Genomic DNA, 16,421 nt, shown 5'->3' with positions numbered 1-16,421 from the left:
TTTCATTTATCTTCAATGGTTTTCTTAGTAAATATATGGCCGTAAATAGACAGGCAAGTCTGGCGCGACTAATTGCTTACAAGAAATGCATGATGAAGAGTGTCAATGGAGAGACGTCTGAAACCAAAGACCTTGAATACTAATGGGTCCGCGCGAAGAGCTTCACATGGTGACTTTGTGAAACTCTTCATCTGGGGTGATTGCTAGAGAGATTAAACAGCGACCTAGGCTGGAGCAGTGTTGTGGAACGTGTGAATCATGCTTACCCTGAAAGGGATTTGGAATAATAATAAACATTTTTTATTGTATTAGGAATAAGCCACTGAGTCATCAATCCTTAATCTTTCAGGATCTTTGTTTTAATTTTATTACGAGCAATTTTCAGCAAAATTACGTGTGACTCGTCACACACGGAAGCGGAGAATTGCCCGGATACAATATAATAAGTCCGTGTGCAGGTGCAGTCTTAAACGCGATGATCAGGAAGGGTAAGAATGTTAATCGAGTGTGTGAACGCAACTATATTTGTAAAAAGAAAAAGCATTGTAAACTTTTTTCCCGCCATTTTCTAAAATCGATAATTTAGACATTGTTTTCCTCTACACATATATTTCTTATTTATTCTTAATTCAAGAATGAACTAACAATTAGTCAATTTATATTTAATATAATGTATCATTCGTAACTATGTGAGTAATGGTACTGTGGATTCATAGGTGTCTCGGGGTTCGAATCCCATAGAAAGATTTTTTCCCCTAAATTTCTTATTTAAATTAAGTTTGTTAAATGTAAACCAATTAAAATTAGACAATTATGAATTTGAAATAACATAAAATAATTAAACTAAAATTTTTTTAAATCTTCAGTTTAATAACAGGAACTTTTTTCTCAATTAAAACAGTCACCCTGTAAACAAACATCTTTTTCATCGTTAGATTTTAAGCTGATATAGTCAATTGTATAAAGATAGATTTTTTTATATAATTTTTTTTAATTCTGGCTCAATGGGCACAAATACACACAGTCTATGAAGATTAGATTGGGGTTCATTAGGGCCAACTATCATTGGGGTTCGAATCCCGGCGGAAGCAAATCTTTTCCAATTTTTTTTTTTATCTAAAAAAAAGTTTTCTCCCAAACACAGATATTCTCCAATCCCGAAAAAAAAAACTTTTTTTATCAATCCCATTCTAAAAACTCTGTCTTTTCATAATTTTCAGCTCAGATCATGATCCGGGCACGGAATTACGTCAGAAGTGTTACGATCACTACTCTCTCGACGGGGATACGCGTATACAGATAGCCAGGGTAAAATAAGTCCCGCCGGGACATCTGGTTACCACCTGCCTCAATGTGCCCTTGTACTCGTGCTGCCAACTTCCCCTATACAGTATACGCTGTACAGACCGCTCCCATATCTCCGCGACGGCGTTACCTAGTACTTGCGAACTCACACCACTTTAAAATACACAGGTATACGTGCACCCATACAGCTTTATTATAATAATGCCGGTGTTAGAATACCCACGGTGTGTAGCCTTACATCCCCGTAGAAAAAAGGGCGGGAAGCCTCACACTGTATTTCATCCCCCTGGACTCTCGACGTATATAGCGCACCTCACCTTATACCTTATAGACTTTATACTCCAAAAAGGGAGACGAAAGGGGCCCTGTGCTCGTTCCCATGACAAGTGCGATGGATATTTTTCGTGTGAATCTTTCACTCCCCCGTGGGAATAGCCATAAGGGAATGCAAAAAAAATCATCATTAGAAACTGGGCCGACACTCCCTCTATTCCGGCGCCAGATGGAAGATGCATGGTTCCGGTAATGAGGGTGGGTTGAATGATTTTTGACATTTTCAAGTGGCATGATTGGGTTTTTTTTGTGTCCCGTAGGAATTTCCTTTTTTAATATTTATTCCGAGATTTTTGAATCACTCAAATACTATTTTTAATTTAAATGATGTTTATCGTTGCAAGATTGTCACAGACCAGGGCGACTTTAATGACCTATGATAACACACTTCTGTTATAGCAACCAAGCCAGTTAACTTTACTGCTGACGAAAGTACTTGAAATTTAATCGTATAATTCATTTGTGACAAATATTGAGGTACAAATTTTCGCGAATATTGAACTTTTAAATTTACCAAAGAAGCGAACTATATTTGTTATTTTATTAGAAGAATTATTTAATGGGAATAAAAAAATATCGACACAATTTTATTATAAAGTCTTCCGTTCGACAGAAGGTTTCAGATTTTAATATTGATCATTGGGGCTTTGATAATCCATCGCCCCTTTATTTCCTCAAAGGCTATTGAGAACCACACATTAGGAAGAAATTCGACACAATAATTGGAGAGGGACCCTAAATATGATTCAAAAATAAAAAAGGGAGATTATATGTTCAAATCATCGAGACTTTTTATATTCAAAAGGATTTACATATACTTCAAATATAGACTATTTTCTGTAAAAGAACTTTCTTTTTAAAAATATCAACTCTCAAATTTTCTACATCTTTTGTATTCTAATTGTTCAAGTCGAGGATGCAAATATTACCTCAGTTTAATTTATTGTTAAAAAATAACCTCTGTAAGTTTAGAAACATAAATCTTTCGATTTAAAAACCGCGTCAAAATGACCTCACAATCGTTACCACGTGACAGGCACCCGATTTTGACATCACTCTGGCGCGAAATTTGAATTTTTAATTTTTTCTCCCTTTTAAACATTGCGATTCCTACTTTTTAGTAATAAAATATCTAACCGAATATTTGGACCCCCCTTTTTGCAATACACACTGACCTCAAAGATTTTAAAAAGGCCCTAAATATATTCAACTCCCCTATAATTGAATACTCCCCCTGCGAACTATCAAGCCTAAATTTCTCAAGAAATGGACTGGCGGGCTAAAAAATTACCCTAACTGACCTCGTACTTGTTCGAACTCGAATCCTTACAATAAAAAAGAACAGAGCAGATGCGTGCAATCAGGGTCTTGTGTCTCGTCGGTCGGCAACCCCTCGAAAGTAAAATCTCTCTAGCGCCACGTCGAGGCCGAAAATAATGCAAGGAAACAGGACGATACACGGGAGGAACTTCAAGGGTGCCAGAGAAATACCATCACCTTCTTCCCTTCACGAAGTTTTTACCTTCTTCCCATCCTCCTTTATTGCTCACTCTTCTCTCTCTTCCTCGGACCCAGACGTAAGGCTCAACCAAGAAACAACCCCTTGGCAAATTTACAATTCGGCATTCGACTCTCCCCACGATTTGGATCGTTCATTGTAGTTTACCATAGGGGTGCAGCTGCTATCAGTTGCCCCCTCCAGACATTACATTTCCTTGCGTTTTTTAAAAGATGAGGAGGTGAGGGGAAGACTCACGAGACAACATGCTCAAGCTTTTTTAAGTTCCGACTTGCCTGGAGGTCGGTCTTTTAAAAGCTTTTAAAGCATTGTCTCCTTTGAGAGGTGAGAGAAAGATGTTGAATTATTCATTTGCTTGGTTTTTAAGTTTTATGTGTGGTTGCAAATTTTTAATATTTAAATGGTATTAGAAGTAGGGACGTGAACTTCAACCAAAAACAGTTGCATGTTCAACCAAATAGTTGAATTTTTAACCAAACAGTTGAATCATCAACAAATTCATTTTTAAGGCAAAATTCACAAATTTTCAACCAGATAGTTGAGATTTCAATCAAACAGCTAAATCTTCAATAAGACCAAAATTTGAATTTTTTGGAAGACAGTAGAATTTAAAAAAACAGTTGAATTTTCAATTGAAAAATATAAACTTTCAACAAAAAGTTCATTTTCAACCGAAATAGTTGAATTTTCAACCAAATAATAAAAGTGAACTAAAAATGTAGGGACATGATCAAGTTTTCGATGGGGCTGGTTCAACGAAAAATTGCGGCGACCGTGGCAAATGTGACGTGAGTAAAGCTCGAAATCCAACGGAAACAATAAAAAATAAAGTAAAATGATAAAATGCTTCCATAAGACGTACACATTTTGAACAATTTTTTACCATATACAAATTTTTTCTAAATCGCATACAATATTTTCAAAATGCGTAGGACTTATGACAAAATTTATAATTTTAATTTGCATTGTTTCCAATGGATTTCGAGCTTTGTTCACCTTATTTTTGACTCACACGCTGCAATTTGTTGGGGGTGGCAGCAGTATCGGAAAGATAGATTAGATCTTTATAATCGTCAGAAGAAAGAAACTCGGAGGAAAAAAGGAAAAAATAAAAGATAAATAATTTAGTGACAAGAATATTATATCCTTGACAGTTATAAGTGCGTCTTATAGAAATTCCCTGACATTTTGGAAGATTTGTTTCAACATCACTAACTTTCCCTGACCGACGGCCAACCTTCGTGTTGGCTTTATTTCAAAAATCAACATTACTTTAGGATTTGCAAAGTACTTATTGGACTTGGTAATGAATAATTAGTGAAAGCTGGTTGGCTGGTATCTTGTCAGGTAGTTGAAAGATTCTCGCACCCTAATAAAGGTCATTAAGACTAGCTACTGATTTACTGGTAAGGTAAACAGGTAAGATATTTTTCTATTTGATCATGTAATAAAAAAAAGCATGAAGAACGTAGAAAAAATGGTTAAGCAGTAAAACCCTTCAGGATTACAACCCCCAAATTTACTATACTTTTTGCAATGCAAATAAACAAATAAATATATTATAAATTAATTATAAACAAAAATTCATCAATTCATCAGTAACTTTAAAAGCATCAAACCTGAAATTCCATTACTATGAAATTCTCAAGTTCGGAAGCCTAAATTTTAAAGAGGGATTTAAATTTTAAACTGTAACTCGTGAACCTGTTTGCAGAGGTACCTCGTTTATGTTACTCACTTCCGATGTGTTATTTACATTCCTACACAAAGGATCATCATTATCCGTCGAGAAGATTTAGGACACAAACAATAGAATCGCATCTAAAGTCTAAAACTCTAAACGTCTAAAGCTTGTAAAAGCTAAAGTTTCGAAGGATACCTTAAATCAGGCCCGCTTTTACATTTCCAGAATTTACCGGGAGACTTGAGTCCAGTATTTAGTTTCGGCAAACGCGGGAGGCCATGGATTACGAAACATCACAACGGGATCAATCCCGGTTTCGGGTTTTAAAGCCCACGACACCAGATCTTGGTTTCGACACTCAAGAATCCATAGAGACGATCTGCATTCAGGCAACGCCCCTGAAAAACCTTTTCCAATCTCTTCACTTCAGTTTACTTCGTCCCAGTGACACAATTCTTGGAAACATATTGTTCACTTTTTTCTCTCCATGCTTTGGGCTTTTGGCGGGAAACTATTTTATTGGAACAAGGTAGGCAAAAAACTTAATTTTCAAAATGACCTGACATACCCCTGATTTTCTCTAAACAAAGATGAATTTTCGAGAAAATATTCGAAATTTCAAACAAAAAATATTAAACTTCAACCAGAAACAGTTGAAATCTCAACCCGGAAAGTTGAATTGTCAACAACAAAATGAATATCTAAAAGGACGATTTTTCTGTCCAACCATGTGAATGTTCCACAAAACAGTTGAATTTTCTTAAAAAGGATGAAACTTTAACCAAATACTTGCATTTTCAACAAAATACCGGACATTTCTACCTATAAAGATGAATTTTTTATTGTTGAATCAGCTTGATCAACCTGATAAGTTGAATTTTGAACAACAAAAAAAGATGAAGATACAAAAAGACGACTTTCCTGTGCAAATGTGGATGAATGTCAACAAAACAGTTGAATGTTCGACCAAGAAGATTACTTTTTAAGAAAATACCTAATATTTCAAACAAATAGTTTTATTTTCAACCAAAAACATAAATTTTCGTTAAAAAAATGAAAAAGTTAAATTTTCGATAGAAAAAACAACAAAAAACGAAACTTCCACAAAATAGTCGAATTTTTAACTAAAACGTTAAATCTGTAACCAAAAAATGAATGTTTTACCCGCAAATATTATTTTTCTCTCAAAAAGACGAATTTTCAGCAAAAAAGTTGCACCTTTAACAAAAAAGACGAATTTTCAACCAAAAATGAAAAGGTTAAATTTTCAGTGGAGAGAATTAATTTTCTAGAAAATAATTAAATTTGAAACCAGAGCTAAATTCTTAATAAAAATGATAAATTTTCAAGAAAAAAATTAATCCTTAACATAGAAGTTCAAATTTTAAGCAAAAAATACAAATTTCCAAACAAAGGATAAATTTTCAATCCGTAAATAATATTATTCTACTAAAAAAAAATGAAGTTTCAGGAAAAAGTTAATTTTCAACCACGAAGTTGCATTTTTAACCATAAAAGAGTAAATGTCAGCCAAGAAGATTAGTTATACACCAGAGAAGACGAATTTTCAACTTAAAAAAATTTCAAACAAAAATTGAAATTTTAAAATTAGTTAAAAATTAATTTTCAACCATAATAAAAATAAATTTTCCACAAAATAGTTGAATAGTTGTTTCAAACAGAGAAATTTTCAATAAAAACATTTGACTTTTGAACAAAATTCTTGAACTTTTAACCAATTAATGCAATTTTTAAGTGAAAATATACGAACTATCCCATCGTCCCGAATTGAATACTAATGTCTATGATCTTTTCCAACTCCCCCAATTTTTCAGAACGACTAGACATAGCCAAAAATATAATCTCCAGGAGCAAGCAACTCAAAATAAATAACTAGAAATAGAAATAACAAGGCCAATAAATTACTAATAACATTTTATCAGGGTGGCCGCAAACTTCATTTTCAAAGTTCCCTATCTGTTCCCTGAACAATTTTTCAGTTTCCCAGACTGTTGATATTGAAAACCAGAATTTCAATCTTTAACATAGCGTTTTTTATAAACGAAATAAAACAGTTTCAAGTTAAAATTTAAAGGTTTCAATTTTATTATCCTTGACAGACTTTCCCTGACCTCTAAAATGTCCTGACTTTCCCTTAATATTCAGATATACGGTGTATACATATGTATATGATATTTTGTATTGAAAAAAATTAAAAATTCAGAATGTAATGTAGGTTTGAGATATGAAATAACAGTAAATTACTAATAATTATTTCTTTGTGGCGAATATTCTCAGTGATAGTTTGAGTTTCTAGATTTTAGATTTCGAGAGTCCAGGTACCTGCCGAAGTGGCTCAATTATGTCACTGACTCGGGATAAAGGAAACCAACAAAAAGCGTCTTGAGTCTTCAGACCTAGGTTTAATACTAATTCTAAAGACGGCTACAGGTTAGCAGAGGATACAAATGCTACGTGTAGGTATTGACTGTAGGTATTTTGTATTGGAATGTACACAATCATTTCTGCGATTTTCTCAGAAGTTTAACATGTCTTTTTTTCTCTGTTCCAGTGTATGTTAAGTTCTTTTTACGAATTACTTATATACTGGGTGAAAAAAGTATACAAAAAATATTGTACCAATAAAGAAATATCATTTTTGTAATGGGATGCAAAGTTTGAAATTGACTGAATAACCAAAATTCTGTTTATATCCATTTTTGTAATATTAAATCAAAATGGTTAAATGTTTAAACTTGCTGATGAAATGCTTTTTTGCTGATTCGATCTATATTACATTATTGTGCCTGTATTTATACTAATTTATTACTTTGCAACTTGTTCATTGAAACATCATCTAATATTTACGTTCGAATGTCATTTGAAATCCAAATTTTGTTGTTAACAGGAAATGAAACATACCTGTCATGAGATGGCATCAATAATGAAAAGGTCGTTTAAATTACACAAATCTACATTTAGAAGCAATTTGAGTAAAGATAAGGCCATATCATTTGATATCGATGTCGACACAGAAACTTCCGGCCTCGAGGTAACTCAGATAAAATACACACATTATTTAAAAAATGTAATTCTTAAATTCTATCATTCTTGTCGGTGAAATCCATAAAATTGGATTTCGACTTTCTTTTCAAATTTTGAATAATGATATTTCGGATTTTCCAAACTTTAATTTTGAATAATGGAGTCATATTTTCGGAACTTCTTGCAATTAATTGGAAGCACGTTGCTTCTGACAGCTGACTTCTGCCCTTTTTGGTTTCCAGATAGAAATTAGGAAGTAATTACAATTAAATTCATGAAAGAAAATGATCATAAGCATTAATAATATCGCACCGGCTGATTTTGTCGGATTTGTGAACCATTGGTGAGATTGAAAGGAAGTGGGGGGGGGGGGACATAGTGCCAATTTCACGAATATACAATGCTAAAAATGTTGTATTTATAATCGAATTTTTTTAAAACTACTTGAAAAGGTTTGAAATTTTTTTTAATGCTGAAAAATAAAATCCGATAATACGCCAATATTTTTTTAATTTGTCAAAATAACGTTACTCGTGTTTTCTATAATAATTCGTTTATCGAATCTTTTCAAAAATATAATGTAAACATCTATAACAATAACAATTTTTCAATGATGAGGGAGAAGTTGAGGAAGTTTCTAGTAATTTTTCTGTTTAAAAATTTTTTTTAGCTAGCTTTAAAGAATGTGTTTGAACACTTCCAGCACTTTCTAGTGATAAAAATACAGCACACAAATGCAAGATCAAAGATTGAAAAGTAGATACGCAATAACTTCCAGAATTCTCATGTTTTAAATTTTTTATATGTATTATTATCATTCAATAGACTTTGATTCCTTATTCTTATCACAGTATATCTCCTGTTCTTAAAGCATTTTGGGCTTTAGAAAGAATTTTTTTATTTGAACTACAGAATCGATTCATCGTTAGTGTTTATTTTCTCGATTGAATTGTTCCACTTCTTTGCTGTCGCCGACGTCCTTTAAATCTACAAAATTATCAAATAAATCGTTCAGTAAATGTTTTGAAAGTGGTATCATCATAAAGAAACTCTTTCAAAGCTTCTTGTTTTCAAATGTCTTTAATTTGGTTCATGAGTAAAAAAAACTTTGAAAACTTGTAAAAAAAAGAAGAGGGAAATTGGGTAAAAATTCTCGATTTTAGGGATTTTTTTAATTTAAGGAGGAAGAAAGGGAGGCGACCCCCCCCCCCCCCCCCCCCCCCCCCCCCCCCCCCCCCCCAGACTTCACGCTTACCCAAAGACCACATTCGACAATAACAATATATCAAAGACCCTTCCGACCAATGAAAGGGCTTGTTTTTTTACTATTTTTTTTTGCTGAGGAACCTGAAAGAAGAGAAAACAGTCACGAGCTTGGTCCCTTGTGACCCTACCGTCCCAAATTTTCCAGGAAAAACAGAAAAGAGACTTACGCTTCAGTGGGTGGCGGTGAGTAAAACGAAGAGTGGTAGGTATTGATATCCGCATTTTTGGCAGGTACGAGCAGACCGCCCGGTATTAAATCCATTCTCAAAGGACGGTCTCCTTTTTTCTCTCCCGCGTTTTCTATCCTAAGTTGGGTCCCCGCTTTCGTCAGGGACGAAAAGGTCCAGGAAGAAGATAGCTGGAGGCCAAAAACGAGATCTTCAATCCTGATCTTCTAAGAGCAACGAAAAAGGTTCTACACTATATCCATGGCTCTACACGATAACACTGCACACAACAAACGAACCTCGGAACGCAGGGACTTCAGAGAACATTTTCTGGACCACTCCGTTTCTCCTACTACTCCAATTTCGCCTCCCTCATCTCACGATCATTATTCTTCTTTTAACGATGTCTTTTATCTTTCTCTTCCTTTTGTATATTGCCCTCTATATCCCTCTTCTTTATATTCTATCTCTTTATTTTCTCTATTAATTTTTGCTTCACTATTTAATTGCTCTAGTTAATTTTCCTTTACTATTTTTACTAACTAAAAATGCACAAGGAGATGATATTTAAAAACAAGCACATTCCGAACACAAAACTATGTCCATGACGTTCACCAACACACTCTTTTGCTGCTGTTTGTTTGGAGCTATTGATTCTCGACATAGGCGTGGAGCATGCGCGTGATTTCCCCTTTTTCCCCCACTAGAGGGCTAGCAAAACACGAGCAGCGAGAGAGAGCAAGCCCTTGGAACTCTCTCTCGTCTTTAAAACTGATGGGGTTGATAATTTTGTCATGATTTTTTGAATAGTTTGGGGGAAAAATTCCGAAAGAGTTTTATACTTTGGTTTTAGAAGGTTTCTGACCGCGTAAAATTAGAAAAAAAAAACGTATGGATGTTGAACGATAAATACGCAGTCTAGCCTTGCCGATGGTTTGGTTCGAACTGAGTGAAGTAAGGGCACCCAGCGCGAGAGAGGGTCCGATCACGGTTTCTGAGCGCTCTCTGGGGGTTGAGAGGCAGAGAGAGAAAGAACTGGGGAACCACTCAGGAGAGCAGCAGAGAGAAAATGGCCGTGTGTGAAAAAAACTCTTGATATACGAAAACAGCCGAAAATTACCGAAGAGACTTAGGGATGTTAGAATCTCGATTTTACGACTGTCTCAAAAAATTATGCAATTCTGAATTTATTCGAAAAATTAATGTGGATTTGTGAAACTAACGTTACATAAACTTAATTAAGGAAAAGCGTCAAATAAGTCATGGAACGTTATTCGATCAACCGGCAATCGAGAGGTACTGAGTTCGCCCACAGGCTAGTCAGCGTCAATTTTTTATATAATATATTATAAGGATATCAAACTTTGTTTTGAATAATAAAGAAAATTAACTTCTGTAAGTCGCCCGGTAAAATATAAATTTTACTGTGGCCTAACCCACATTTTCACGATTTTAAAGGAGAGATGAATCCGTGCTGCATTAAACCCTGAAAATTTGTATTAAACAAGTGTAATTTAATTAGGTTCCGAATTTGAATTGTCACCAAATTACAGATTGTCAATATTTTGAACTTTAATTTTAAAACGTGAGTGCAAAAAAGTGGAGGAAATGCAAAGACCGAACGCGTGGCTCAAGGTAATTTAATTACGATTTATTTAGGTAAAAATATGGTGATAAAAAAACTTTTGTTTTGCTACAGAAAAATGCTTCCTCCTTTGTTTTCAGGTTCCTGAAAAAGAAATTGTGTTATTTTTTTCTTCAAATTCGTCAATATTAAGACGTTTCCTAGGCCTTTGAAATTAACACTGGATTTGAAATGCGAAAACCTCAGTTTTCATAAAAATAGGAATAAAAAAACTACTTTTTATGACAATTTTGTAAATTGAATTTAAGCCACTCCCTGAGAAACATGCAAGAAATCGAGTCGCCGAAAATGCAAAATAGCTGTTTTATTTAAAAGGCATGCTAAAGACAACATTTTTTGGAGTCAATTACACTGCAAATTAATGTTAAGAATAATATTCTTTCATTAATTTATTTATGAACTGTTTAAAAGATAAACATTTGCCTTAATTTTTTTTTACTACAAAATCATGAAGAGTTCGTGTTTTCTGGAAGTAAGAACAGAATTAATGAATTTTAGGAAGAATATTTTTAGTTGAAAAATTTTTTAACTGTTCAAACAATTTCTACTTCTTAAAATGTTTTTCACGTCAAATCATGAACAAATTTCATGATGTTGAGAATAATATTTTTTGTTCAATATAACTTCTAAATATGTAATAAGTAACATGGTGTAAACTGTAAAGAGATTAAAAAACATAAATTTTTCACCACCCTTCCAATAAAGTCAAGAAAGAATGATTATTAATTGTTTAAACATTTGATGATGTTTTTAACAACAAACAGAAATCCTATCATTTTCACGATTTTGTTTGGAAAAAAATGTTAACAAATTGAAATTGTTTTTAAACAATTACATAACGCCTTAAGAAAAGATTAGTCCAAATATGCATTAAGCATATCATTAATAAGTCCAGAAAATATAAATTTTTATGATTTATAATTTAAACAAAAACTGAAACATATACATGTGTTCCAACAGTTTTTAAATGTATTAAACGAAAAATATTATTCTAAATATTAACTTACTGTGTCATTATCATTAATCCCATAAAATAATAATTTATCATGATCTACAGGGCAAATAAATATTGAAGAATAATAATAATTGTTTAAGCAATTTAACATTAGTTGAAAAATACTTTCAGACTTGACACTTTTAGAATAAAAACTATTCATCTTGAGAAAATTATTTCAAAATCCTGTCTTTATCATAAATTTTACATGAAACTGCTCTCTTGCACTTTTCGGGGCGTTTCCGAGCACAAGACAAAGAGGTTGGCGCGTGAAATAAAAAAGTTATGGGATGAAAATTATTCCTTGAACATTTCCTAAGATAGTAACTGAAATTAGTTTTTTTAATTGAATTAAAATAATCTTTTTCCATTTAAAATTCAATTTGAATTTTAAAAGCCTTAATATTGACCGATTAAAAAAAACATCTAAGGAAAAAAAATGAAATGCCTTTTCTTTGGCCTTTTATATAGGTTTTGTGAAGGGGTCTTTTGTTTTCCCATAGAAAAGAATTGTTATATAACTTCTGAATTGTTCGGAGACTTCGGACATCGATTAGGTTTATTTTCAGTTAAAAATTTGAGATATTCTTCAATTGTTTTTCCAAATTGACATTAATACACCAGTGTATTATCATGATTGGTTATATAAAAAAGTTTTAAATAATTAAATTATTTGCTTTTTTCAATATTTCTAAATTCTAGGTACGGTTATTAGTAATACTCGAAAAGGTGAAAATATATCCTTATCACTTTTTTTTTGATAAAAACCAATTACCGGAGTTATAACATTTATAAAATTCCAAAAAACAAACGACAATGAACATTTCAATCCAAACAATGCACGATATTAAAAAAACTCAAAGGAAGAAAAACGCTGAATTTTGAAAACCGTACAAGATTATCATTAAAGATTTTTGAATCGGACTAGGCAAGATACGACTAAAGATGAATCAGCATGAATTGTACATCCAAAAAGGTCTGCAAATTTGTTATGTTCACTTTCTAAAAGGAAGCGTGGTTTTTGTTTTATTTGTAAAAAACAGCATTAAAAATGGAAAAATTAATTTTTTTGACAAACGACACAAGCTACGAAAAAAATAAAGAACCAAAATTTATTCATCCGAAAAAAGCTACACATTTGTTAAAATCATTTTTAATAGGATGCGTAGTTTTTGTTTCAGTTGTGAAAAATAACATTGACAATAAAAAAATCCAATTTTTTGAAAAACAATGGATTCAAGAGATCTACAAATTTGTATTAAAATTTAGTTATAAGAACACATTCAAAATGAAAAAATTACCTTCCCCATGTGCGAAGTCACATACGGCCCAGCATTGGCCCATAGTCGGCCAAAATATTGCCAAAGCTCGGCTGCCATCATCGCGCCAATGACGGAATGATAACTATGGCCTGCACTTGGCAGCCAAGGTTTGGCTGCCATTGTCGGCCCAACACTGGGTATCAATATCGAACCAACCTGGATACCGAAATTAATTTAAAAAATGATAAAAAAATCCTTGAATTTTTCTTAGGACGCATCTGCTTTATCCATTCATCATTATACGACTGCATATCGTTCGAATATTATTTATAATTTCAAGAATTGAAACTTCATTTAAACATTTTGGTTAATTTTAACGACTACTGCTATAGTCTAAGGATATGCCAAAAATATATTTAAAAAATAAATATTTATGTATTGCGAGTACTTTGAATGTGAATATTAATGGTCCTGTTTAGATTGAATACATATATTACATTTAGAACATTATATTACAAATAAAATTTCTAACGCTACGGGGTATCGAACCTATGTCTACATACTTAAATCTATCGCCTAGAAGTCGGGAGTGCTAACCATTTCGCTAAACCGACAAGTTGAAACACTGTGAAAAAGTCATCCTCATAAGCTAAAGTTAAAAAAAGTTAATGTAAATGTAAAATACACGAACTGTGAACAGGAATATCAATACAATAATTTTTAAATCAATACTTTCAGTCGATTACAATTTTTCTTCCCGTAATATTTCGTTTTATCCGCTGTAGGCTACTTTACAAGTTTTTGCAATGACAGGAAATGTAATTTTTTATAAACATTCAAAATTTTTAATGACAGAACTTAGAAATTTCATCAGGAACTTTGACGATTTTTCAACAACATCATTTTTATCTTTCGGGTAAGATTTGTTTTTTAGGTGCTAAAAGTGAGACTTGGCGCAATAAAGTGCTGATGCTGGACCAAGCATCGGTGGAGGATCGGAAAACATAAATAGCTAATATAGGCTTCCAGAACTGGCGCAACATTGGGCCGATTAAAATGCCGATATTGAACTAATATTGTTAGCCGAATTTTGGCTGCAAAAATTAAACCAACACTAGGCCATGTATTGAGCTCCGGGAATTCGCACTTGGGTTGTGTTTTAGGTTCTAAAAGTCAGAGTTGACTCAACAAAATCGCTGATACTGGGCCAAGCATCGTTGGAGGATCGGCAAATACAAATAAACAAAATAGACTGTCTGCACTGGCTCAACATTGAACCAATTCAAATAAAACATGGTTTGCTGTGGTAAAAGTGGCACTTGGCCCAGTAATGTGTCGTCACTGGGCCAGACTTTAGCGGATCCTCGTGAAACATAGTTCCCCGTAATAAAAGTGAGACTTGGCGCAATAAAGTGCCGATACTGGGCCAAGCATTCGTGGAGGATCGGCAAATATAAATAGACAATATGGGCTGCCAACACTGGCTCAACACTGGGCCGATTAAAATGCCGATATTGGCCCAATATCTTTAGCCGACCTTTGGCTGCCAAAATTGGACCAACGCTGGGCCGTGTATTCAGCTCCGGCAAATCGCACTTAGGTCTTGGAAAAACGACAGAAGTTACAATAACATTTTAACTAATAAATTTTTTCGCCTAAATTATTTCTACAAATTTTCTTAGCACCACTTCACGTTGTAATAAAATGCTTCTTAATAAAATGCTTGTTAATAAAATTTTTTTCGCATAGGGTGCACACTTTTTTAAATCATAAAAACACGGCAATGAAAATACAGGTGTTTCAATGTCGCAATACAATGTAATTTGTACTTTATTTTGCAAAATCTTAATGACCATTCCCAGGCTGAGGTACATAAATAAATCTAATATACGTTTGATATAATAGTGTTGAACATAATGTAGAAAAGTAAACATTTTGGACAAAATCGAGTGCTAAGCACAATACACGTGATGAGAATGTGTTTATTAAAGCTGAAATAGGTTTTACAAAAGAGAATTCACAATCACCAAATTACAGATTGTCAATGATTTAAACTTTAATTTCAAAAAAGTCAGTGCACACATGTGGGAGAAATACAAAGACCGAAAGCGTAGCTCAATGTAAGTAAACTATCGAGTGGGTAGCGTGAGATAAATATATTATCGAGCGCGGAGCGCGAGAACGGACACTCGCGCGCACTACGCGCGCTCAAACCCCACGTCGAGAGATTTAGTCATAAGTACCTTATGGTGTAACGACTGTAACGACTGAAACGTGCAAGTTTCAACTTGCAGCGGCATACGGTGTGGGAAGGGGAATACTTAATGACAAACTGATGCCACCCATTCGAATTTAACCTCCGAAATTCAAAAGAAACAAAAATTATATTGCGTTGCGAGGTCCGATCTGCTGGATTATCTTCAGACAATGACAGTTGGAAATAGTTGCACGATGAAATTTTATTGGGACAATCGATTTTTCAAGGGATATCAATTTAATCAATCATCTACACAAAGGGCAATACAAATTAATTTTATCAAACCCTTTTAATCCCTGTAGTAAAAATGAAATAAAATGTATTATTCATAGCGCATTCATTCTTTTAAAGTTAAAGATATGCTGTTTAAAAATGAGCGAAACCAAAAATAATTAAAATAAGTTTTTAGCATAAGCATGAATGACAAGATATATGGGAGAGTAAATTTTGAAAACGAAATTTGGACGCCTTCTGCTTATTAATTACACGGAACCTGGAGGGCTAAAACAACATTCTTTCCCACAGACTCTCATCCCTCATCATGATGATGATCCTAACAACGCGGAACCGATCATGACTATACACGTCATAGTCATAGTCATGATGATTTTACCGCAGCTGCTCAGAGAAGGTCGACAATTTTAAAAATTCGAAACGCAAGGGATTTCAATGAGGAAAAGTCCATCCTATTATATAGTTTTTTTTAGCTTTCCTTTTCCTAATTTTAGTTATAGGATATATTATTACTGCTAATGTGAAAATATATACTAAACACTAGTATCCATTTTCATATTTAGATTTAACTTTTAAGATTAGTCTTATCACCGTTTACAACAGTCTTACTTAAAGACTATATGTACAGTCTCATTCAGGATGAAAGGACTAAAATTAAGCAGTCATGACGACCAGCGGCGTAGTCAGGATTTTTTTGTGGGGGGGGGGGG

At 33.5% G+C, this 16,421-nt stretch overlaps 1 protein-coding gene across 5 annotated transcripts in view; it reads right to left on the bottom strand.

Moving 5' to 3' along the window:
• The window catches only part of LOC117175852 (transcriptional activator Myb), a 95,521-nt gene that overhangs the window by 30,119 nt on the left and 48,981 nt on the right, over nt 1-16,421 (bottom strand). For 2 of the 5 annotated variants that reach the window (XM_033365640.1, XM_033365645.1), the window contains exons 1-2: nt 13,260-13,270; nt 9,320-10,264 (exon numbers count right to left, since the gene is read on the bottom strand). The exons of 1 other annotated variant lie outside the window; for it this stretch is intronic. In XM_033365640.1, coding sequence (XP_033221531.1) covers nt 9,320-9,414 — 95 coding nt within the window. In that variant the 5' untranslated portion in view covers nt 9,415-10,264; nt 13,260-13,270. Of the gene's footprint in view, nt 1-9,319; nt 10,265-13,259; nt 13,271-16,421 lie in introns of those variants that run through there. 2 more of the 5 variants (XM_033365639.1, XM_033365643.1) reach the window with 2 other exon arrangements.

The sequence above is a fragment of the Belonocnema kinseyi genome, chromosome 7, assembly GCF_010883055.1.
Source record: "Belonocnema kinseyi isolate 2016_QV_RU_SX_M_011 chromosome 7, B_treatae_v1, whole genome shotgun sequence".
In the NCBI taxonomy this organism is placed as follows: Eukaryota; Metazoa; Arthropoda; class Insecta; order Hymenoptera; family Cynipidae; genus Belonocnema; species Belonocnema kinseyi.
Note: the sequence above shows the minus strand (reverse complement) of the source record. Positions and strands in the feature narration are given on the sequence as shown.